The sequence below is a fragment of the Macrotis lagotis genome, chromosome X, assembly GCF_037893015.1.
Source record: "Macrotis lagotis isolate mMagLag1 chromosome X, bilby.v1.9.chrom.fasta, whole genome shotgun sequence".
Classification (NCBI taxonomy): domain Eukaryota; kingdom Metazoa; phylum Chordata; class Mammalia; order Peramelemorphia; family Peramelidae; genus Macrotis; species Macrotis lagotis.
The window spans coordinates 410,787,142-410,811,225 of NC_133666.1; the positions used below are offsets into that span (position 1 = coordinate 410,787,142).

Consider the following 24,084-nt stretch of genomic DNA (forward strand, 5'->3'; position numbering starts at 1 on the left):
TTTCCCAATTTTTTTTTTCTATCTCCACTTGATTTTTTTTTTTTGCAAGGCAATGGGGTTAAGTGGCTTGCCCAAGGCCACACAGCCACCTAATTATTGTCTGAGGCCGGATTTGAGCTCAGGTACTCCTAACTCCAGGCAGTGCTCTATCTAGCTGCCCTTCCCTCACTTGATTTTCAAAGTCTTTTTTGAGCTCTGTCATAGCCTGAGTCCAATTTCTGTTTTTTTCTTGGAGTCCTTAGATGCAGGAGCTTGGACTTCCTCATCTTTAGACTGAGTATTTTGATCCTTCTTGGGAATCACAGGCAAATTATTTCTCAATGGCATTCCTCATTTTTCTCTCCTTACTCATTTCTCCAGCCTGTGACTGGTTTTGGGGTGCTTCCTGAGCTTTTGAGTATTATTGGGACACCCCCCCTCAAGGATTTCCATGTGTGAGGCTCTGTCTTCCCTCCTGGTCTGTGAATGACCACGAGCACTCCCCTCTGCCATGGGGCTGAGGTGGGGGGGCCCTGCTGTTCTATGGGGTGTCTAGACTGTGATCAGGATCTGAATGTGGTTAGAGTCCCAGAGTCCTGTTCCAGGGACAGAGGACAGCCAGACCTCGGCAGTCTCTCTCCACTCCCCTACCTGGGCTCAGCACTCACACTTGGGGCTCCTACTTACCCACTCTGCCTGGTTCCAGTTCCTGGATCCAGGCTTCTGGGCCAAGCTGCTCTTTGAATGTCCTGAGGGCTGGGCTCCATGTGCTCACTCTGGCAGAGATTCCTCACTGATCCCCCAGGTTGTGCCAGGTGCTCCCCGGGATGTAGGTCAGGAAACTGTCCCCGCTGCCGTGAGTTGTAGCTCATGGTGCCCTGGGGCTGCCTCCAGGAGGCTGAAGTTCCTTCACTCTGCCGGACCACCCCTCTAACCCTGTGGAGCGGATCCTTTCCATTCTTTTCCAGGTTACTTTTGGCTGGAGAACTGCCTCACTGGATCCCTCTGTGGATTCTGTCTCTTGAAAATTTAGTTAGAATCCTTAGTTTATAAGTTTGGAAATATCAGAGAGAGAGCAGCTAAGAGATGATCCTCTCTTGTTGTCATCTTGGCTCCGCCCCCAGGATACTTTTTAAAACATCGAAAAAATTACTCCTAAATTTTCTCAGGGTTCACTTGAATAAGATTAAATTTTACAGTATAATGAGGCTTTTGTTAATGAATTCTCATTATAATACCCCAGTACTTAGCACAGTGTCTGCCACATGGTAGATAATAAATATTTATTGGTCGATTATTTGTAGTTGTGTTGCATATAACTTGTTCTTAAGTGTGTTTTATATCTTTTGAATAAATTTATTTTGTCATATTTAAGATTGGGTTCTTACTGAGATCATTAAAAAACTGTTTCTTCAGTTTACCTTAACTTAGTTCAACAAGCCCTCCAGTGAAGCATATTCTAATTCTTTTAAGTGATTTTTAATAGCAAAAAAACAAACAGACAAATTCCTAGTTTTTTTCATGATGTAAAGACCAGTAAAATATGCTTGTGAGAATTTTGACAACTGATTTACCTCCCCTTGCTAGAACAGTAAAGAACAAAGTGCATGGAATATGCCTGTTTTGAGAGAATAGATAATTTTCTTTGTTGTTTGAAATTTGTATCCATAAATGTTTTATTAATAACTTTTTTCTTTTTAGCTATTGTATTTGAAAAGCATTTCCCTGCTACCATTGATTCTTTCCAAGATGCTGTGAAATGTTTGTCTGAATTTGCATGTAATGCAGCCTTCCCAGATACAAGTATGGAAGCAATTCGTCTTATTCGCCATTGTGCAAAATATGTATTTGACAGGCCACAGGTAGAGTATCATTTAATAATACAGTGTTTAAGTTGGAAATACTTTCCCACATTATCAATTCAAAGTGCATTTAGATTATGTTTAAAAGTTAAGAAGAAATAAAAATGTATTAGTTTCCTTTGAATCATGAGCAACAATGTCCCTGTTAAGTTAATAGGATGTAAAGTCATCCTCATTTTTCAGATGTGTAAAAGAAGAGAGATTTGTTTAGTCTCACATCTCTCTGTTGACAGACAAAACTGTCCTTTTCTTCTTGCTGAGCTCTTTCTCTTCCACCAGATGGCTTTATTTCTTTTTTAATATTACTTTTGTATAACATACTGATTTGTAAAGTATTTTGCAAATACTTTTTCTGAGTTATTAAATGTTAACATAGGAGTATTGAAATATTTTATGGTGTTTTTTTTTCATAAAGGCTTTCAAGGAATATACAAGTGATGACATGAATGTGGCTCCTGAAGACAGGGTGTGGGTGAGAGGATGGTTCCCAATTCTCTTTGAGTTATCATGTATCATCAATAGATGCAAATTAGATGTAAGAACCAGGTAACAATCAGTATTTGTAATTAAAATTTAGAGGAATATATTTTGAATTTCTGTATTCAAATTAATGTTTTCTACATGTTCTCAAGTATAATAGGTTAAAAACATAACCCAAATCTACTTGGGTGAGCTAGAAATACAATTCATTTTAAATTGAATGAAAGAATAAAAAAGAAAGTAAATCACCAGCTGACAAAATTAATTATAACCCACTTCAAGTTATTTATTTTTAGTTTAATTTGAATTTTCATAGTTAATTCTACTATTGAAAGCAGCAGTAAAATTAATTCTGCTTTTAGTTTTAGAAAAATTAGATGCCTCTGATGTTTTTAGCTGAAAATCATTAGTTTCTCCTTAGATGGAGGTATTGAATAGTTATTTTGAATTTTGAAAAATTTTGAAATTTTTGGGAAGAAATTTTGAAAAGACTTTCTTTGACTATTAAATTGAGACAACAAAATTACACATCCTAATGTCACAGAAAAAGTGAATATTAAGTGCTCAATTTTATACTTCACACTATAGAAAACACAGTATTTATAGTATTAAACTGAAAATAAGATTAACACTCATGAAACTGTAAGCCATGCAAGTTTTTTTGCCATCTCTTTGTTTCCCTCATTGTCTATTTATATGACAGAAATTAAGCTTTAATAGAAGTTCCATAAATGGACTGTCAAATAAAGTGAAATTCAAAATGAACTGTGTTGCTATCTTAGAATGGCTCTAATACATTACATTTGTTTAGGAACAAGGGTAATAATAAATGTTTGTTCATATATAAAAATAATGGGGTTTAGTTAGTTGCTTATGTCCATACATGTTATTTTTGTCTTTGTGATTTCAGAAATATTGTTATATTTAATTGAATGTATTTTATGTAATTACTAAATTAAATATAATTTTTCTTAAAAGAATCTTTAAGTCATTAGCTGTTGTCCTGCTCTATAAAATAATGGATTTACCTTAAATGATTTCTGAGTTTTCTTTTTGACTTTATAATTTTTATAATTTATGAATATAAGCCCACATTAGCCATATTAAATCAGTAAATTATATATACAAAAATTTATATATCTATATGTGCATTAATCATATTGAATCAGTGCATAATATATAGATGTATATATCTGTTTATATACATAATCTATATTTGAGGCAATGCACTAAGCATTAGGTGGGAAAGAGACTACAAAAATATTAGAAACTTAAATTTGGGATGATAAGGCATAGAGACATAAAATACAGCTAAAAATGTGGTGTAGTTATCCTGAAAAATAATAAATAAATACTACAAATAATTGAAATAGTAAGTATTATAGTGCATCAAAGAAAGGGAAAAGATCATTTCTTGTGATTAGGGTATCCTCTTAAATATTAATGAGGAGCAGAAGGAAATCATGTGGCCCTACAGTGGGTGACAAATTGACAAAAATACTGGCTAGATGAGAGCGTTATCAAAGACAATTTAGCCAAAGGAACTTCCAGTAAGAATAATAAAAACCTAAGGATTTTATTTCAGAAAGTATGGAGAGTGGGAAGAATTATGAAATAACATTTCTCAAGTAAGCTATGTTTGTTCTTTGGTCTGACCAAGTAGTTACAGTTCTATGCAGATTGCAGGCTGTCTCCTCCTTGGAAGAGATAGGAAAGAGTTTAAGGATTGCCTCCCCAGTTTTCAGGTCATTAGGACAAAGGAAGGACAGGCTTTGGTTCGAAAACAAAGGATAAAAAAAGAATTTGAATAGGCAGAGGGGTATTTTGCTTGGTCAGGAAATTGGAGAAATAGAAAAATGTTACCCAAAAGAAAGGGAAGAAGACCACCAGATACCTGTAACTAAGTGACAGATATGAGACTCTTCATAAAAAGAAAAGAACTGGCTCTCTTAGAAGGAAGAAAGTCCTTGTCTTCCAAGAAATGATGTTGTGTATCCACAGTAGATCATTCAGGAAGGATGAGGAAAAGGTGAGTAGTGGTTGAGGAAACAGCGCTGGAGAAGCCTGCTATCTTCTTAAGGAAAGAATTCAGGAAGTGAAGAGAATCTTTTGAAGACTTGTCAAACATGATTACTTGTATCCACTTTAGCAATTGGCAAGAGCACAAATATCAGGAGAATTCTAGAAAGTTTTGATTATGAAACACTAGGCAAAGAATTGAGCATACTAGGATCAAAATATTTTTTATCTCTACTGCCAATAGAAAGTAAGGATTTCAGAAAAGAAAAGCATAGTTGGCAGTAATTAGCTATTTAAGAAGTTGATGTCTGAGAATGTAATTTAAATTTTGGGGCCACTACTAAACAAAGAAATTATGGGCCAGAAGAGGCATGCCTCCAATGAGAATTTATAAGACTGTATTTCCCTTGAGCCTTGCAAATTTAATCAAAAAGGTAGGAAAAATGGAAAATAGGGAGAGGAGGAAGGAGGAACATGAATAGTGTTTTATATCAAAAAAATAAGACTTTTTGAGGAAATTTAGAGGGGAAAATCATTAGATTGATTGAATTAGCTGAAGAAATGACAGAAGGTTTATTTTATTATAACTATCAGAAAGGGAATGTAGAGTTCTGACTTTCATTTTAAAGAAAACACCAAAGTCCAACAAGATTAACCTATGTTGTGTACCACGTGGTGGCAGAACAAAAATTCAGTTCGCTTCAACAAACATTTACTAAGTTCCTCCTTTGGGCCAGGTACTATGCTTTCTAGTTAGAATTAAAATTTAGATTTCCTGACTTTCTAGTTCTCTAGGAACTGTATCTTCTTCCCAGAGAACTAACTCTATTCAGCAATTTTTATTTATGAAGTTGATTTTTGAACTCAATTTTTATGGAATTTTATAGAATTTCACTAAGGTATTAAGGTTTAAAAAAACAATTTCACAAGGACAAGATTAAGACTGTGTAATTCAGTAGTATAGTTGTTTATTTAAAAAGTAAACTGTTAGATCACAGATTTAGTTGTACCATATTTTGTGATATGGTAGCTAAAAAAAGCCAATGCGGTCTTAAGTTACAGTAAGAACTTCATAATTTACAGTCCCAGGTGGGGTTCTCAGATCCCAGCAGAACTGTATTGTTTTTAATTCTGAGGATTCTATTCTAAGAAAGCCAGAGAACATCCGGAGGTTCAAAGGCCCCTGAGATCATTCCATCTGAATCTCATTTGAAGAAATTGAGGATGTTGAGTGCATGGCAGAATGCTGAGTGCTTGATAGCTCTTTTTAAATAATGAAGAGCTGCCAGTGGAAAGCGGGGGGAGTGGGGGGGGGGGGGACACTAACCTAGCTCAAGAAATTAGCCCCTGTCTGAGGAAACTCTTAACCATAAAATGAACTGGGCTATGTGGGAAATTCATGGATTCTCTCTCACAAAGCTTTGAAGTTGACTTATGGTGTAAGTAGATTTTAATTCTAGTTTGGTTAGACCAGATGATCTCTGTAGTTTCTTCTTACTCTGGTGATTTTGTGCCTACTTTTTATTTTTTTATTTTTGCAAGGCAATGAGGTTTAAGTGACTTGACCAAGGTCAAACAGCTAAGTAAATATTAAGTGTCTGAGGCTGGATTTGAACTCATGTCCTCCTGAATCCAGGGCCGGTGCTTTATCCACTGTGCCACCTAGTTGCCCCCAGAAACATACTCTTTTTCCTTAGGTTTTTGCAAGGCAAATGGGGTTAAGTGGCTTGCCCGAGGCCACACAGCTAGGTAATTATTGTCTGAGTCCGGATTTGAACCCAGGTCCTCCTGACTCCAGGGCCAGTGCTTTATCCACTACGCCACCTAGCCACCCCTAGAAGCATACTTTTTAAAGGAAAAGAGATTCTGTGAGTGAGAGGAGACCCCTGGCTTGGGAGATTGCCAATGACCCAAAAACCAAAGGTAGAGTATCACGTGTAAGGAATCAAAGCCAGTTTACCCAGAGTTATAGCTGTGATGTTAATGTTCAGTGAATCTGGAAAGATAGGTGGTGCCAGATTGTGTATGTATGACTTAAAAAACTGAGGGTAGTTTGCATTTTTATCCTAGTGCTTTAGGGAGTACCAAAGCTCCTTTAAAGGAAAAAAAAAATCATTTTGTTAACCTTGTATAGAATGGACTGACATAGGGAGGGACTAAAAGCAGGAAGACTTACTAGGAAGGTTCTAACAGTAATGTGAGAGAGAAGCAGTGAGCCCAACTCATTTATTTTAAATATTAGGAAATCAAGACCTTGAGAGTCAATTGTTTTACCTGTCTGTGGCCACATAGGTGGTAAATAGAAAAGGAATAATTTCAACCTAGATCTGTTGACTCAAAAGCTAGCATTTTCTCTTAATATTTTTCATATTTCATTCATACTAGATTTTAAACTTCTTGTGGAGAGGGAGGTTCTCTCCCTTTTAAAAATTTCTTCATTTTTGTAAACAAAATTACCTTTAAGGTTTTTGCATTCCTTCTAGATAACTCCCCTTCAAGAAATAATTTACTTTGCATTTTTAATTTATTAAATAAAATATGTGAATATATGCCTCATTAAAACTACTCTTAAACGTTACATTTTCAGTTGTTTTGAATTGTTGAGACACCTCTGCTACTTAATATCAGTTTGTTAAATAGTTCTCATTTTTGTACTTTTTTTAGAGGGTTGACAGTGATGTTTGAAATAATGAAAACATATGGCCACACTTATGAAAAACATTGGTGGCAGGATTTATTTAGAATTGTCTTCAGGATCTTTGACAACATGAAACTACCAGAACAACAAACTGAGGTAGGAGAGAAGTTTTTATTATGACACAGTTAAGAAACAGCTCTTCATTTTTCTGCAAAGACATTTCCATGTGTGGCATTAAGTAGTTTTACATAAAAAGTGCCCCTTCAGGCAAGGTAGTATCTTTATAAACCAGAATGTTGTTTGTAGGGTAGAACAATATGAATTAATTGCTTGGGTTTAGATTCGTTATACAGCTGTTTTTTCATTCAAGTTTGTCGCTGTATTTGTAAAAGGAAGAAAATATATTTTTCTTTAGCATCAGGCGATTCCTTATTTTTTTTTTTAGTGGCTTGCCCAAGGCCACACAGCTAAGTAATTATTAAGTGTCTTGAGGCCAGATTTGAACTCAGGAATTCCTGATTCGAGGGCCGGTGCTCTATCCACTGCACCACCTAGCTTCCCCCCCCCCTTTACAAATTTTTATAGTTATTTTCTTTTAAGTACATTATCTTGTAAGCTATTTGATACTGTCATGCTTGTTGGGAATTTTGGAGAGATAGTTATATCTTTAAGTACAAACAAAAATACAGAAATTGCTTCCCATTGGCTAGTAGTATATTCTCTTGATCTCTTTTCAGTGATCCCAAATAACTAATGATAATGGGGTAGTTTGTTTCATTCAGGAGCAGTTTACAGTTGCCTTTTATTATCATATGAGTTAGATCAATTTATATTTCATCATTTCCCTTTTCCTTACCCTCCTGTGTTCTGGAGTCATAATTACTGTTTAATATTATTTGAATGGTCATTGTGCAGTTATGCTGAAATGATAGTTATATTCTAGAATCAGTGAAAAAGGCAGTAGATTTAACCTATTTTGGCCACAAAGTTTTGAACATTTTTATTTATGAGGTAGATAAATAGAGCTAGTAAGAAAAGTTGAATTAAAATAGGCAGAAGCCCAGGGATGGGTGGGACCCTTTGATAAGGTTTTATTTAAAAAACTGAATAGTATTTAACTGAAAAGTATTTAAATTTTTTTTAGTTTGATAAAGTTTCATTTGAAAAGCTGAACATTGAAAAGCAGTGTTTAAATTTTTTTTAAATTTAGCAGTTACTATGTAATTTATTTGTCTTTTTATTCTTTTTATTGCCAGAAAGCTGAATGGATGACAACTACTTGCAATCATGCACTTTATGCAATCTGCGACGTGTTCACCCAATATTTGGAAGTACTAAGTGATGTGCTTTTGGATGATATATTTGCACAGCTGTACTGGTGTGTGCAGCAAGGTAGATTTGCACCAGACTTTATTTATGCAGAAATGTTACTATGGTGATTTCAAATAAATAAATGACTGTTTTCTTTTCTAGACAATGAACAGTTAGCACGGTCTGGTACAAACTGTTTAGAAAACGTTGTCATTCTGAATGGCGAAAAATTTACCCTAGAAATTTGGGACAAAACTTGCAGCTGCACACTGGATATCTTCAAAACCACAATCCCACATGCGTAAGGATTTTGTACAATTTCAAATATACTTTTGCATATTTAATGCTAAGTATTGATTTTTGTTGTGTTTAGTGATTACTGATTTCTTTTTAAGAAATATGTACACTTATGCATTAGAACCTCCTAACAAAATTTTGCTTCCTCTGAGTGATAACTTGTATAACTATAATACGCATCAAAATATGACATGTCCTACAAAAAAATAATATTTTTACTGTCCTGTAGTTTTCTATAAATAATTATTATAAAATTCCCATAAGGAATCTCAGCTTTAAAATTTGTGATTAAACCCATTTTTTGACATAAATGTGGAAATATGGAGATACACAAAGGCCAAATGACAGTCACTTTCAACACTTCTAGTTAGAATTAAAATTTAGATTTCCTGATTTTTGTAGTTCTCTAGGAGCTGCTATCTTTTTTCCCAGAGAACTTTATTCCACATCTTTATTTTAAAAAATAATGTGTGAATTGTAACCTGAAGCATCTTTTTATTTTTGTTTTGTTCTTAAAAGAACACACATTTTTATGTTGTAAACTATTTCCTTGGTTCTCCTTAACTGAATTTAACTCTTGGTTACATTTTATTTTATTTTATTGGGGGGGGGGTTGTAAGACAGTGGGGTTAAGTGACTTGCCCAAGGTCACACACTAAATAATTATCAAGTGACTGAAATCAGATTTCAACTCAGGTACTCCTGACTCCAGGGCTGGTCCTCTATCCACTGGGCCACCTAGCTGCCCCTCTTGGTCACATTTTAAAAGACACTGACCTTTTACACCATATTTTGACAGTCAAATAGTAATTATAGCATTTTTTCCATATCATTTTCTTTTATATCCTAACAGGTAACAACTCTGATAAATTTAGGATGACTCTGTAGAGCCAATGACTCAATGAATTAGGAGCTTTTTCTTTGATAGTTCTGAGCAAATAGAATCTTAGCATCAGAAAGGACCTTAGAGGTAATTTAGTTCACACATACCCATATACATGTATAAGGACTAGACACGTTGCAGTAATTCTTAACTTGTAAAAGGAGAATTGAATTCTCATACAAAATCTCATGAGGAAGACAAGTTTGTTTTTTTTTTTTAAGTAGGTTTTGATGTAGTGGAAAAATACTAAATTTAGTTCATAAGACCTATGTTTGAATCCTGACTCTCCCTCTTAGTACTTGTATGATATTAGGTGAACACTTAATTTTATTGACTTAAAGTGGTACCTCATCTGTAACATGAAGTTAAACTAAATGGAACAGCTGTGGTCCCTTCCAGCTCTAAATTTGTGATGGTATTCCAGGTAATTTAATTAGTCCCATTTTCTGATGCAGAAGTTTGTAACTTCTGTAATCTTCTCCAAATAACAAAACAAAACAACTTTCATTAATTGTTATTATTGGATCTGGATGATTATTTCATATTCATTTTGTAAACTTGTGGTTATCGAATCAAAAATGGCAATCAAGTCTTAAACAAAAGTCAGCAGCATCCATTTTTTCTTGTGATTTCACATGTAGTGGTTTGAGGAGCACTTTTAAGTTATTTCCTTTGAGTGATTAAGAAAAAACAAAGTTTTTCAGTCAGCATGTTTCTCCTATGACTTCATTCTATTTTTAAAAGTCTAAAATAATATTATTTTTAGTTTTATTAAATTAGATAAGTACTAGTAAAATGATATTAGTTTCTTAAATTGACTTACATGATTATAATTTTTTAATATAAACACATGTACCTTTTCCAAAGAGAAGCAATTTTTGAAAGTATTAAGCTGAATACTTGAATATTGAAAATCGATCCTTCTTTAAGGACCTAGGGTGTAATAGAAAGAAACAATAAAATGAATTCTAGTTGCAGTTCTTTCACTAACTTTGTGACTTTGAGCAAATCAGTTAATTTTTCTTGGCTCTAGTTTTCTCATCTGTGAAATTATATTGGATGTTGCATAAATTCCTTCCTACTTTACACAGTGTAATTTTGTGATTTTTGTCCATATTTTCAGTGTTGTAGTAAGATCATTGTCAAAAATACTCTCTACTTGTATTGCTATACACAGATTGCATGTGTTCATTATGTTGACTATAGCACCAAATTCATCTCTTGCTGGTATTTGGAAGTTAAATGACAAAAACTAGTCATGTTATTAAATACTAGAAACATGATAACATTGAGGATTGCTTTCCATATATATTTGAAAATAATTCTTCTGAAAAAATCAGTTCTGATAAAAGGTAATTTAGTTATTTTAAATTTATTTTGCTCACTTTTAAGTTGTTCAACTTTACCAAAAGTGATAGGTCTGCATTATAACTTATTATGTAATTTATTGATGGTGGAGTTAAGGCACTAAACTTAAGTAAAGCTGCTTTTTCATACTTTAGAAAACATAAGAGATACTGGGCAGAGGCCTTTCCCTACTTCACTTTTCTGATTAAGTGTATCTGGAGTAACATCTCCAAAATGCACAACTGAATATCTTCCCAGAAACAAGACTTTTTTTCTCCCTGCAGCCCCTTATGCACCCACTGAAAATGCAAATACATTATACCAATTATACATGTAAAATCGTGCAAAACCTTTCATACTAGCCATGATGGGTTTTGGGTTGTTTTTTTTTTTTAAAGCAAGAGAAACAAAGTAAGAACAACTATGTTTCTATACGCATTCAGAATTCATCAGTTCTCTCTCTGGTTATACATAGTATTTTTCTTTGTAAGTCCTTTAGATTTGCCTTAGATCATTTTATTGATTAAAGTAGCTAATTCTTTCAGTTAATTTTTCTTATATTGTTCTCCTGGTTCTGCTCACTTCACTTTGCATCAACTCATATAAGTCTTCCCATATATTTTCTGAAATCATTCCTTTTGTCATTTCTTACAGCACAATAATATTTCATCACAATCATACAATTCAACTTGTTCAGCCATTCCCCAATTGAAAGGCATCTTTTCAATCTCTAATTCTTTGCCACCAAGAAAAGAGTAATTTAAAATATTTTTGTACTTGGAGGTCCTTTTCCTTAATTTTTTTTTTCTATTTGGGATACAGACCTACCACTGGTATTGCTGGGTCAAATGATAGGTACAGTTTTATAACTATTGGGCTTAATTCCAAATTGTTCTTCAGAATGGTTAGATCAGTTTATAGCTCCATCAGCAGTGCTTTAATGTACCTCCTTTTCTATATCCAGAATGTCATTTTCTTTTTGTCATCTTAGTCATAATTGGTGTGAGGTCGTTCTTCAAAGTTGTTTTAATTTGCCTTTCTTTAATCAATAATGATTTTGAACATTTTTACATTGATAGCTTTGATTTCTTCTTCTGAAAACTGCTTGTTCACAAATTTTGACCATTTACTAATTTGGGAATGACTTTTATAAATTTGTCTCAGTTCCCTATGTCTTTTAGAAGTGAGGTCTTTATTAGGCAAACTTGTAAAAAAAATTTTCCCAGTTCCTAACTTTTCCTTCTGATTTTTGGCTGCATTGGTTTTGTTTGTGCAAACACTTTATAATTTCATGTAATCAAAATCATCCATTTTACTTCCTGTGATCCTCTCTATCTCTTGTTTGGTCATAAAGTCTCCCCTTATATAGCTATGTACTTTTATACACATATAGGCACACACATATATATGTGTGCCTGGTATGTATGCATGCATGCATGTATGTATGTATGAAAGTTAAATTTTTCCATGCTTCCTTAATTTGCTTATGATAAAATCTTATACTCATTTTAACCTTATCTTTGAAATACAATGTGAGATATGAGTCCTTGCCAAATCAAGATTTGATTAACTTCCTTTTGGTAGATCCTCTAACAGGAGAATCATCTATTTAAATTCCTTTGTTTCTGGAACTGTTGAGAGATAGACTAGCCTTAAGATGACTATTTCACTGTGCCTTTTGCTTTTTTTTTTTAGTAGAGTAATCCCTTGGGGAAGGCAGAGAAGTTTTTTCATTCCTTTTAGTGAGAGGATAAGAGTTATAAGTTAAAGAATTTCTTATGATTCTATTACAGATTCTTAAAAGACATGTTCTGGGCCAAATGCCCTACCATCTTGAAGTTCTGGCCTTTTGTTTCTAAGAGAATGCCACTCTGACCAGGCCTTGCTATATGGTTAATTCTGGTTTGGTACTCTAAAATTGTTTGAGTTTGGTCTGAGACCTTCACCACCACTCTACCAAATGTTGGGACCTAGCATGACTTGAAATCATGTTTTCAGCTTTATACGTCTTATTTTGGAAATTATTTTCACATTATTATTGTTATTTTAATTCCTTTACTAAAACCTTACCATTATACCTCTTCATGGCAAGGGGATGGCCCCGGGTTTTTGAAGGTTGTGTATGTGATAGAAAAAACCATGTAACAAATCCTATCCCAAACTGAAAAGTCTTCAGGCAATGACAGATTGTTTGTCTGATAGGAGGAGCCTAGCAATTAAATTCAGAGTGGCTCATTATAGTATTGATTGCAAGGCAATGCATTTTCTTTTGGCAACAGCAATTCTAGAAGACCAAATTCTGTGTTGAAAAGAAATTATAGTTTATGTTAGTGGAGGGAGAATTCATAGAGAATAAATTTCAGATCTTTGAAGTGTTAAAAGAATACTTGGATTAGTTTAAAAGTTTACCTTCTATTAGAGGTTTTTTTTTTGTATAACGTTAATGTCAGAGTTATATTTTAAATAAAATAATGTTGAATTTGTTTTTAGAAACACATATTTTGAAGAATTACCAGTTAGTTTGCTTAATAATACAAAGCAATAATATGACTAGTTTGGATGATCATTTTTAAGAGAAAAACCTTATGGCTTTTTTTGCCTATAAAAACCTATATGATATGTCACATCCCTTGGTGTATATATATTTCTGGTATTTTGAAGGCTCCTGACTTGGCGGCCCACTAGTGGAGAAACTACTCCAGCATCTCCATCTGCTATGAGTGAAAAACAGTTGGTAAGTTTTATGACATAAAATACAAATGTTAGTTATGATTTTTTTTTACTTTACACCAAATTGTAACTCTAATTCATGTTCTTATGTGTAGGATGTTTGCTCCCTCAGAGTTGCAAAGCCATTCTATGTTGTTCTCTTCTGTTGCTAGAGTGTCTGATTACAGCTGAATCTGCTTCACTGTCCCTTGTACTCACCTCCCATCTCTATTTTTCCTTGGTGTTCATTCTGTCCTTTCATCAGAAGTACTAGACTTTTGTAGATAATATTCACTCTTTTCTTTCTCTACTCTCCATTCTGATTGAGCACTCAAAGGCCTCTTCTTCATTGCTGAACATTTCTGTGGTGTGAGCATGGCCAGGGCAGGGCAAGACCACTGCCTTCAGACTGTTCTAGGAGGCTGAGTGTCATCATCATACAATAGAAGAAACAGTAGAGTGAGAGAACCTGTGTTTGAATCCTGATTCTTCTATTTAACCTTTATATCCTTGAATAAATCATTCCCTTCTCTGAACCTTATTAGTAAAAATCATCATAAGGACCCTTACATCTCAAAGTCCTGTTATTCAGTTAGCCAGAGGGGCTTAAGGATACATAAAGGTGTGTATGTGGATGATTTCAAATAGTTATTACTAAAATCAAAAAATAAAAAAAAACAAACTTCTTCCTCTTAAAAGAAAAACCTTTGTAAAAGAGTCAAACTCATATGAGAATATAAATCTGTTTATCTTAATTGAGTTTAATTTCTTCTCTGAAAATATTTTTAAAAATCAAGAAATTAATTACTACTTATTAAGTACCCATTATGCACTTATGAATATTAGGCCACTAAATAATGTTGGATATAAAGTTCAAGCCTAGTTACAAACACAAGGTGTATTATGCTATGTAAGTCATTTAACTGCTCTGGGCCTCATGATGATGATAATAATAACATTTATTTCCCAAGGTTATTATAGGAAAAAATTTTTTCATATATATTTATTTGTATAAATCACCCTTTGTGAACCTTAAAATGCTCTAAAAGTGCCACCTATTGTTGTCTTACTGTTAATTGCTATCATTATTACAATGCCAAACACCAAATTAGATTTTGGAAATAAGAATACAAAGAATAAAACAAACTTTTTGGATGAGATTAATTAACCTAGTCATTTTTTTTATCATTTTTCTAAAATTACAGAAATTTATGCCCATATAGAGAGATAACTAAATATTTATTTTCTCTTACCATGATTGTTTCTACATAGGTATTCTAGAATTTAAACTTTAATTAAAAATGTAGTTTTTCAACCATTACCATAAATCATCTACTTAAACCTAAAATCAACAAGCTTTGTTAAGCTCCTACTATGGATCAGGAATTGTTCTAGCTTCTGGGGATCTGATTACAAAGAATGAAATCACCCATATTTGGATTAGATAAATTAACCTAAACATACCTAATTACATAGTTCTAAAATCATAGTGTAAAGATACTGTCTTTATTTTCATTTTATAAAGATTGTTTCTCTAAGAAGTTCCAGAATTTAAGTTTTCATTCAAAAGGTAAAATTTTTGACCATTACAATTAACTTTCAATCTAATTATTCAAGCTGTTCATCACTCAACATTTTATTAAGCTTCTGCTATGTGTCAAACACTATGCTAGCTAGTAATATGAAAACATAAAGGTCCTTGTCTTCAAGAAGCTTACATTCTATTGGGATGGACAATATGGCCACATATAAATGGTGAACATCATATAAGAATGGTATTCAGTTGAATCAATTATTGAATGAATCACCCTCACTCATTTAAAATAACAAAATGCCATAGTTCTATGGCATAGATCTATGTTGAATGAGTAGATCTCTCTTGAATCAGTCAGTTGTACTAAGAGCAAACAACCTGGTTAATCCAATTCTGAAAGAATACAAAATTTCCAGTCATTGGATGAAAGGGAATGAAATGGTTGCTATACAGAAAATATATTAAAATTAGCTGAAGACACTCAGTCATGTCTTATGGTTTTGGACAAAAGGACAAGCCAACTCTGAACTTGGTATCCAGGTGCCTGACCAGATCAGTGATAAAATCCATTCCAATCCAGCCTCTGAAAGGGAAACAATTAGTGGAGCTAGAGAAGACAGGAGACACTCTATTCCTTCATCCCTCTTCAGGCTGCATTCTGAATTTTCTCTCCCATGACCTCATCTACTCCATCAGGTATCTTCCTTCCTCTCCCTCCTGTGCCCATTCTCTTCAGCTTCCTTTTATTTGTTATCTTTTCCCAGTAGAATTAAGTTCCTTGAGGCCAGGCACTTTTTTTTTCTCTCTGCTTCTGTTTGTGTTCCCAGGGTTTAGCACAGGGCCTGCCAAACAACAATCACTTGACACTGGATGGAAATTAACTTGAGAAATGAGTAATGGTGCTCTTTTCCAAATGTCAAAATTTTCAGATTTAGTATCAGACTTTTTTTGACCAGGACTCTCTGACTTGGCCTCAAGAATCTTCTATCTCTCTGGTAATAGCAGAGTCCAGCTGCTGAGCCTTGTTGTGATGACTTACAAAACTGCCCCTTCCCTGCCACTCCTACTAACAGGAGAGGTTTGTCATCATTATTTTAGGAGAGAAAGACCCAATATAGCCTTATGCATCCATTTTAGAAGTAATTCTTTGTCAGTTAATTTAGTTCATTTTTTTCTCATTTGACTTGTAAATTAAAGACCCAGTTGTTTAGTAATAAGGGCCTGATTGTTTAATCATATCATCATTTATAAAATGATTTTAGGAATTCAAAATACTTTAACATATATTATCTCATTCCCCCCCCTCATAACAACCCTTAGTGGTAGGTGCTGTTATTTATCCTCATTTTATAGATGGTAAATTAAAGCAGACAGGCTAAGTAAGTAATTTGTCCTAGGTCACACAACTAATAAGGGTGTGAGGTTGAATTTGAACTCAAGACCTAGCACTGCATCCACTTCATCACCTGATTCCTTCATTTAGGCCCTTTCCTTTCTTTCCTGCCGTATTGGTCATGTTCCTACTTGTTGAAACCATGGCTGTAAAATGAGTCTTTTTTGCCAAATTTTAGTGCTTCTGATGAAAACCAAAATAAAAATAAAAGCAAAAATAAATCATTTGTACAAAAACATAAATTGAACAGGAAGTTTAAGGGCTTGGGGAAGAATTGACCCAAGAAATAATTTAATTTGGTTGAATTCTATATTATTATTAAAAATAATTCATTCAAATAGAAGATAATCTGAACATTGTACAAATATGGTGTTAGAATGTTTTGTTTTGTATTTTGAATAGTAGCTTCACCTTCGTGGTTACATTGTTTTAGTACTTTATTGATGTTAGAGGTATCACATATTCCATGAGCCTAAAGCAAATGATAAACAATGAGAAAGTATGCCATAGATATGAATATTTTTCTTTAAGTATTCTATATCAAGTTGGTCTTTTTTAAAAGTTTCTTTTTTTAACAGAAATAGAACTGGTACTTGTGTTATCCTAATCTAGGATCAGAATGGGGCTTCGATATCCAACAGAGAGATTAACAAAAGCCTATATGCTAGAAAGCCATAAGAGGAATAAAATAACTGCTATACCACAGACTTAATATGCCTTTCTTCTAAAAATAATCTTATCTGGGAACATTATTTCAGTGCCCTCGAATGTACTTTTTATTTTATTTAGGATACAATATCACAGAAATCAGTAGATATACATGATTCTCTCCAACCAAGATCTACAGACAACAGATATCAAACACAGTCTCCATTGGGATCTATTGTCAATGAGGAAGTCAACAAAACAAAACTGTCAGCAAGTAAGTTATTTCTTAAATTTAAAGGGGGTCACATATAAAAGTTATCGCATAGTGTTAAGAAAAGTGACACAAATTTTTAGTACTTGTTTTACTGTTCATACTGTTTAGCAAATATCTGTTGAATTATTAGAGGCAAAATGGCAGAGTTGATGGAGCTCAGGACCTGGAATTAAAAAAGTCCTGAGTTCAAATGCTGTCTCAGACACTCATACCTGTCAACTGCTCTGTGCCTCAGATTCCTTATCTGTAAAATGAAGGAGTTGGATTGGACTGCCCCTAAAGTTCTTTTCAGCTCTGAGATTATGATGTTATGTATTGCTACAATATACAATTGTGCTTGGTAACTTGAGAAATTTGTATTTTGTAAAGTGTTTCATTTATGATTATAGCACCCTCAGCTGAACATAGTCTTCCTCATATTGTCATATCAGGGTTAAAGATAACAGGCCCATTATCTCCTAATCCTCTCTCCTTCTCTTTATAAAGCCTAAAATTTCTAAACATCTTTGGCTGCAATAGCCCATTGTTAATTTGTATTGAATTTGTAGTCCAATAACACCTCATATCCTGTCTCCACTTACCAAATCTATTTCAAGTGGGAACTACTTCTAGTTGAATCTTCTTTCATCTTCTGCTAGCAAAGGTAATTTTTTTTTTTGGAATACAAATGTAAAACTTTGTTTATCCCTATTATATTCAATTCAGTTTTCCCAATATTTCATGATCTTTTTTGGTTCCTATTTTCTGTGATGTTTATAATCGCTATAACTTAATGACACATCAAATCTGAATGCTGATCCATAGCTCAACTTATGCTTACCAAGAGAAGTCTTATTCCCTCCTTAACTGTGTGAAATTTTTTTATTAATTATCTTTGGCCTGATCTCCACTCTCACACAAGTCTTTTCCCTTATTCCCAAGCACCTTTTGATTTGTCAGGCTTTTAGATGCATCTTCAGCCCTCGGTTTGGTAGCTGGCTATATACTCTCATTTGATAAAATCCATGCCCTGGTTCTTTAAGGAAAATTTCTTTGGGTTTGTTTTAGGCCCTTCAAACTTACCTTTAATCTTCTCTGTTTTTAATAACCTAGATACCTTCTTAAACTTGGGGAACTGGAATGCCTTTTTCTTTCACTATGGAACCTCTTGTTTAATCACTTTTTCTTTCTTTCTTTACATTCTTTCCCTACCCTGGTGAATATCTCTTTTCTTGGTATTGCTCTTGGAAAGAAAAGGCTCAGGAAATTATTGAGACAGAAGATTTAAGAGGCCCATATGTATGCCCTAAAATATGAATGTATTTAGAAGTCTGTATTTGAGAGACAGCATGGCCCAGTGGACAGAAGAGTGTATTTGAAGTTACAGTGCCTGAATTTTAGCTTTTCCACTTAATATCTATGTGATTGTGGGCACTAGCTCTTGTCCATTGGGGAAAGACAGTTCAATATCTTTCCTCTCCACCTATCTTTTACCTCCAAGCCCCATACTTTTCTGATTTGTGGAAACCTAGGCACCTTTCTTTCTTTCATATTTCATATTGGTGGAAAGACTTTGCTAAGCAAAGTTGGCAAATGACTAAGAAGTTCTGAAAAAATTAAAGGTATTTGGAGAAGATGCTTCAAACATAGGTAGTAATCCAGACTTAGTAGATACCTTTCTCCATTGACATTTCTAACTCACATACATGCCCTCCCCATCCCCATACAAGGGGACAGGAATCCACTAATATGTATTTTTGTTCTCTGTTTATGGGTGATAAGTGGCAAGTAGCAAGGGCTTCTTTGACCAACTTGACAGTGCCTTCCTGCTTTCTCCCTTCCCATAAAATCTCCCTTCCCCATAAAAACCTCCTATAAAATCTAATTTGAAAGTTTGTTTAGTATCTCTTTCCCTAAGTGATTTGTTTTGCATAAATTTTTGTTTGGCATTTGTTTGATATAAAATTCATAGTTATAATTGTAGTTATTTCTACCAGATATTTGCTGGAATAATTTAGAAATCTCTGGTATGGGACAATCTTCTTAATCATTTTTGTTCCTTATATTATTATTCACTTTGTTACTGAGAACTGGAAGGTATATTCTATAATATAGTGCTTTTAAAGACCTAAGATTGTATTATATAAGTAAATACTATACCAGTATAAATGGTGCATATTTTAGTTGATAATTTTATAAGTGATTAGTGTAAAAAATTATCATTCTTTTTATGATGAATATTTTTCCAATTTAACTTAGCTGATCTTCAGGCAAGAGTTTTGCACTCCATTAAAATAACTTTTGAAAGCCCAAAAACCTCATACCTATAATGAGACAGCTGGGTGAGATTTTAAAGGAGAGATTTCTTGTGGTTTTTTTATAGCAATAATGGACTTCATATAGTATTCTATTAAAGATTTTAGTTTGTGGAGGCTAGGTGGCATAGTGGATAAAGCACCGGCTCTGGAGTCAGGAGTACCTGGGTTCAAATCCGGTCTCAGACACTTAATAATTACCTAGCTGTATGTCCTTGGGCAAGCCACTTAACCCCGTTTGCCTTACAAAAATCTTAAAAAAAAAGATTTTAGTTTAATTATACTATATATTTTCCATTAGACTATCTCCTATTAAAGTTTTATGAAATGATATTTGTTCTTGATCTACCTAATCATTCAGTACTTTAATAAATAATATGCACCTTTTCTGTACTAATTAGTGCCATAGTGTGTTGATACATCATGGTGAACCTACTTGATACTAGGATCAGCCTGAATATTTTCTTCATTGTTCTATTGCTACATTTTTCTTGAACAGCAAAAATTTTCTTCGCTATTGGGGGACTCTTTAAAGTAACTGAAAATAATTGTTTCTCTTTGGGTTGTGGTTTTTCCCTTTCAGAATTTCCAGAACAGAAATTATTTGCTGCCCTTTTGATTAAATGTGTTGTACAGCTAGAACTCATACAAACTATAGACAACATTGTGTTTTTCCCAGCAACGAGTAAAAAAGAAGATGCAGAAAATCTTGCAGCAGCACAGGTAACTGGAAGTATGAAAGCTTTCATCTTGATCTCTTAACTGATATTTGGAAGAGTTATTCTCTATATTCATAATGGTAATATGTAAATTTTGTTGGTCTACAAATATTTTTTAAGCACTTATTATGAGGTAGCAAGCACTGTACTAATGCTGAGTGTTGCAGAGAGCATGGAGAAAATTGGATAATACCAAATATATACTGAGCAGGTGAAAGGTAATTTCAGAAAGAAGGGAGGGGAACTGGGAAGAGATTCCTGAAGAGAGTTTAAGAAATTAAATTAATTATACAAACTGATATTGCTCTATAGATGATTCTAATTTTTTTGAGTTCCCCAATCTCTAACCATCTTTTGGACTTCTTGAACCAGAGAACTTTTAAAACTTCCAAAAATATTCCTCTCTCATCACATTCAATTAGATCAATGTAAAGACTAACAAACTGCCTTCTGTGGGTGGGTGGGAAGCCAGATTAGGGGAAAAATTGTAAAATTCAAAATAAATAAATAAAATCTTTCAAAAAAACCTTCCAAAATAGAATTTGTTACCTTTTCTACAGTCCCTTACTACTACTACCACCACCACCACCACCACCACCACCCCCGCTTCCGCCCTTCTTCCCTCCTTCTCCTGGAATCATCAGTCACCTACACTTACCATCCAGTGTCACTTGACCTTACTTCCCATGACCAGTCTGTTGTCAGTTCTACGTATAAGATAGCTCGCCTAGCAGCCCCTTCCTCTTCACTTCTAGTAAGTCCCCTGAGATCAGTCCTCATCACCTCATACTCTGGGTTGTTGTAACCTTCTGATGGTCACCTGTATCAGTTTTCTCCACACTCCTCCACCCTGTGACTCAGAGCTTGTCACCCTACCTCCCCAATTCAGTGCACCCCAGTGGCTATCTGTTTGCTCTCAAGACAAATAGAAACTGTTTGGTGTTTGGCACTTGGAAGCCCTTTGTTACCTGGGTCCTTGCTGCCTTTCCAATCATCTTCACACCTTACTCCCATTCATGTAGTCTCTCATGCACTTCCACTGATTACTTGCTGTTCTATGTGCAGGACATTCCATAGCCAATCTTTGTGCCTTTTCACCAGGTGTCCTCTTTCTTACCCCTTATCCTTTGCTTCTCTGTCTTCCTGGTAGATCTAGGTACATACAGATATCACTGTGCTAGTGCCTTCACTCTGAGGTTGTCTCCCATTTTCACTATTTATATCTTGTAGATACATAGAGAGATATGTATCTAATTTTGCTTTTTTTTTTTTTTTTTTTTGGTATGTTTGTTCCTGGACTTAATAGTACCTAACCCATAAAAAGTGCTTAATAAATGCTTGTCAGCTGAGTAGTATGGATATGATGTTAATTAGTTTTTTAAGAGACTAAAACTTCTGCTATGACATCTGATTTCTTATAGTTATTTATTTTTAAAATGGTGATCAAAGAACCTATTCAATTAATTCAGATTCTTCTGTTATATCTTTGGCAGGTTCTCTAGGGCTATTAAAACATATCATGTAGTTGTGTAAAGTGATTGCTTCTCCTCTATCCAGGCTCTAAGATGCTATGTATGTTTGGGGAAAAGGGTCCAGAAAGCTTATGACAGGGAATGCTTCAGAAGATTTGTTTTTGAAAGTGAAATTTACAGAGCAATAATAATGGTGTATGTTTTTTATCACTGAAATTATTGATAAAAAAATTCTATACATTGGAAAATAATAACAATATGTAGTGAAGAACAGTTCAAAATTTACTAATGAATTTTTTGTGTTTTTTGTTATTGTTTTGGTCTTTGAAAGAGAGATGCAGTAGACTTTGATGTCAGAGTTGATACTCAAGACCAAGGAATGTACCGATTTTTAACTTCACAACAACTTTTTAAGTTATTGGACTGTTTATTAGAATCCCATAGATTTGCCAAGGCATTCAATTCAAACAATGAACAGAGAACTGCTCTCTGGAAAGCAGGTAGGTTCTTGAAGTTTTCTAACAATGGTTTTGAAAGATTGTGCCATTATTTCTTATACTTGCTTCCATATTGATTTTTACTACATACTGTATGTTTCTCTAGCATTAGCTAGGACCCAGAAAAGGAATGAATGCATCTTTTTTTTTTTTTGCTTCCTTAAACATGTATTTAAATATGCTTGTGTATTATTGTCCTATATTGCTGTAAGTTTATATTGTTAATTTAGTACTTGGTTATATATCATTTGATGAAAAACCTCTTTAACTAATCAACTTTGATGCTTATAAATTCAACTGACAATTAAATGCTTTCATTTTCTTCTTCCCTGTTCATTCTTTGAACCCTAATTTTGAGACAGAATCCCTGGGTTCAAATTCTGTATTTGCCATTTATTTTGCTCCTCTCTTCTCCCCTATTTATCCCCTTTGGATAAAATCACTTAATCTCTCCAGGCTTTACATTCCTCATCTGTCAAAATGAGCCAGTTGAACTTCTAGGGCTCTTTGGACTCTAAATTTCTAAGCTACAACCAACCAACCAACATGCATCACAAACCCAATTATGAAAAGCTGACTATAATAGACTTGAAGTTACCCACTTTTAGGCCCATAAAGGCACTATTTTTCCTGTTATTTTATCCTATTGCTCTGTGACATTCTGAAAATATTTTCTAAATATTTCTAAAAAATATTTTCTAAATAGAAATTTCACCTTTATTTAAGGTAAGAAGGTCATTTGCTAAGTCTTATTTTACAAAAGCTTATCTTTTTTTGATTGATATAAGAAATTCATTCTTTAGAGATTCTTTAAAAATTCCATATTTTGGGTTCACTCAGGTTTAGCTTCCTATCCCTCCTCAAATGTTTGTCAGGTGCACAAATGATCTCAGCTGGATCATCATAGCTCCTACATTAGACAGAATCAAGATCCATTTATCAAGCATTTAATAATCATCTTTTATATATATATATATATATATATATATATATATACACACACACACACACACACACACATACACACACAAATCACTGCCTAGACACTAAGGAAATGAATACAAAGAGAATCAATCAGTGCTCAGGCAAAAGAAGCTTACGTTCTGTTGAAGACAAAACACACACACTCTCACATACACCATACATATACCCACATTCATATGCAAACATATACAGAATTACAAAATAAATATAAAATTAATACAATTAGATACTAAATAGTGAGAGAAAGCCTTCTTATAGAAGTCAGTACATGAATTCAGTCTTAAAGGGAAGTGAGTGATTTAGGGAGGCACAGGTTAAAAAGGGAGTGGAGTGCCTTCCAGCCATGAGCAAAAGCAAAGGCACAGAAAAGGGAAGCAAAGTTGTTTTTTTTTTTTAACAACCTTTAAGAAGTCCATTCCCTTCTAGTATGCAAAGGGGAGGAATGATGTATAGTGTAAAAAGTGAAGGGCTTTAAGAGCCAAACAGACTTTATCCTGGAAACAATAAAGAGCCATTGAGCTTTTATTATTAGCATGATCATCTGTACTTAAGGAAAATTACTTCCGCAGACATGAGTAGGATAGATTAGAGTGTGGAGAGATTTAAGGCAGAGAGATGACTTAGGAAGTGGCAGTTGAGTGAGAAAGGGTGTTGAATATGATAAGTTGTGGAGCTAGAAAGGGGTGGTTTCCCAGTCGTCAAAAATGAATTCCATTTTGAAAATGTTGATTTTGAGTTATCTAT

The 24,084-nt window shown here is 33.9% G+C and overlaps 1 protein-coding gene across 1 annotated transcript in view; it reads left to right on the top strand.

Moving 5' to 3' along the window:
• The window catches only part of ARFGEF1 (ARF guanine nucleotide exchange factor 1), a 161,964-nt gene that overhangs the window by 127,037 nt on the left and 10,843 nt on the right, over positions 1-24,084 (top strand). The window contains exons 28-36 of the mRNA XM_074203275.1: positions 1,681-1,841; positions 2,257-2,387; positions 7,005-7,134; positions 8,235-8,370; positions 8,452-8,590; positions 13,478-13,550; positions 17,242-17,374; positions 20,252-20,391; positions 22,191-22,359. Of these exons, the coding sequence (XP_074059376.1) occupies positions 1,681-1,841; positions 2,257-2,387; positions 7,005-7,134; positions 8,235-8,370; positions 8,452-8,590; positions 13,478-13,550; positions 17,242-17,374; positions 20,252-20,391; positions 22,191-22,359 (1,212 nt within the window). The remainder of the gene's footprint in view (positions 1-1,680; positions 1,842-2,256; positions 2,388-7,004; positions 7,135-8,234; positions 8,371-8,451; positions 8,591-13,477; positions 13,551-17,241; positions 17,375-20,251; positions 20,392-22,190; positions 22,360-24,084) is intronic.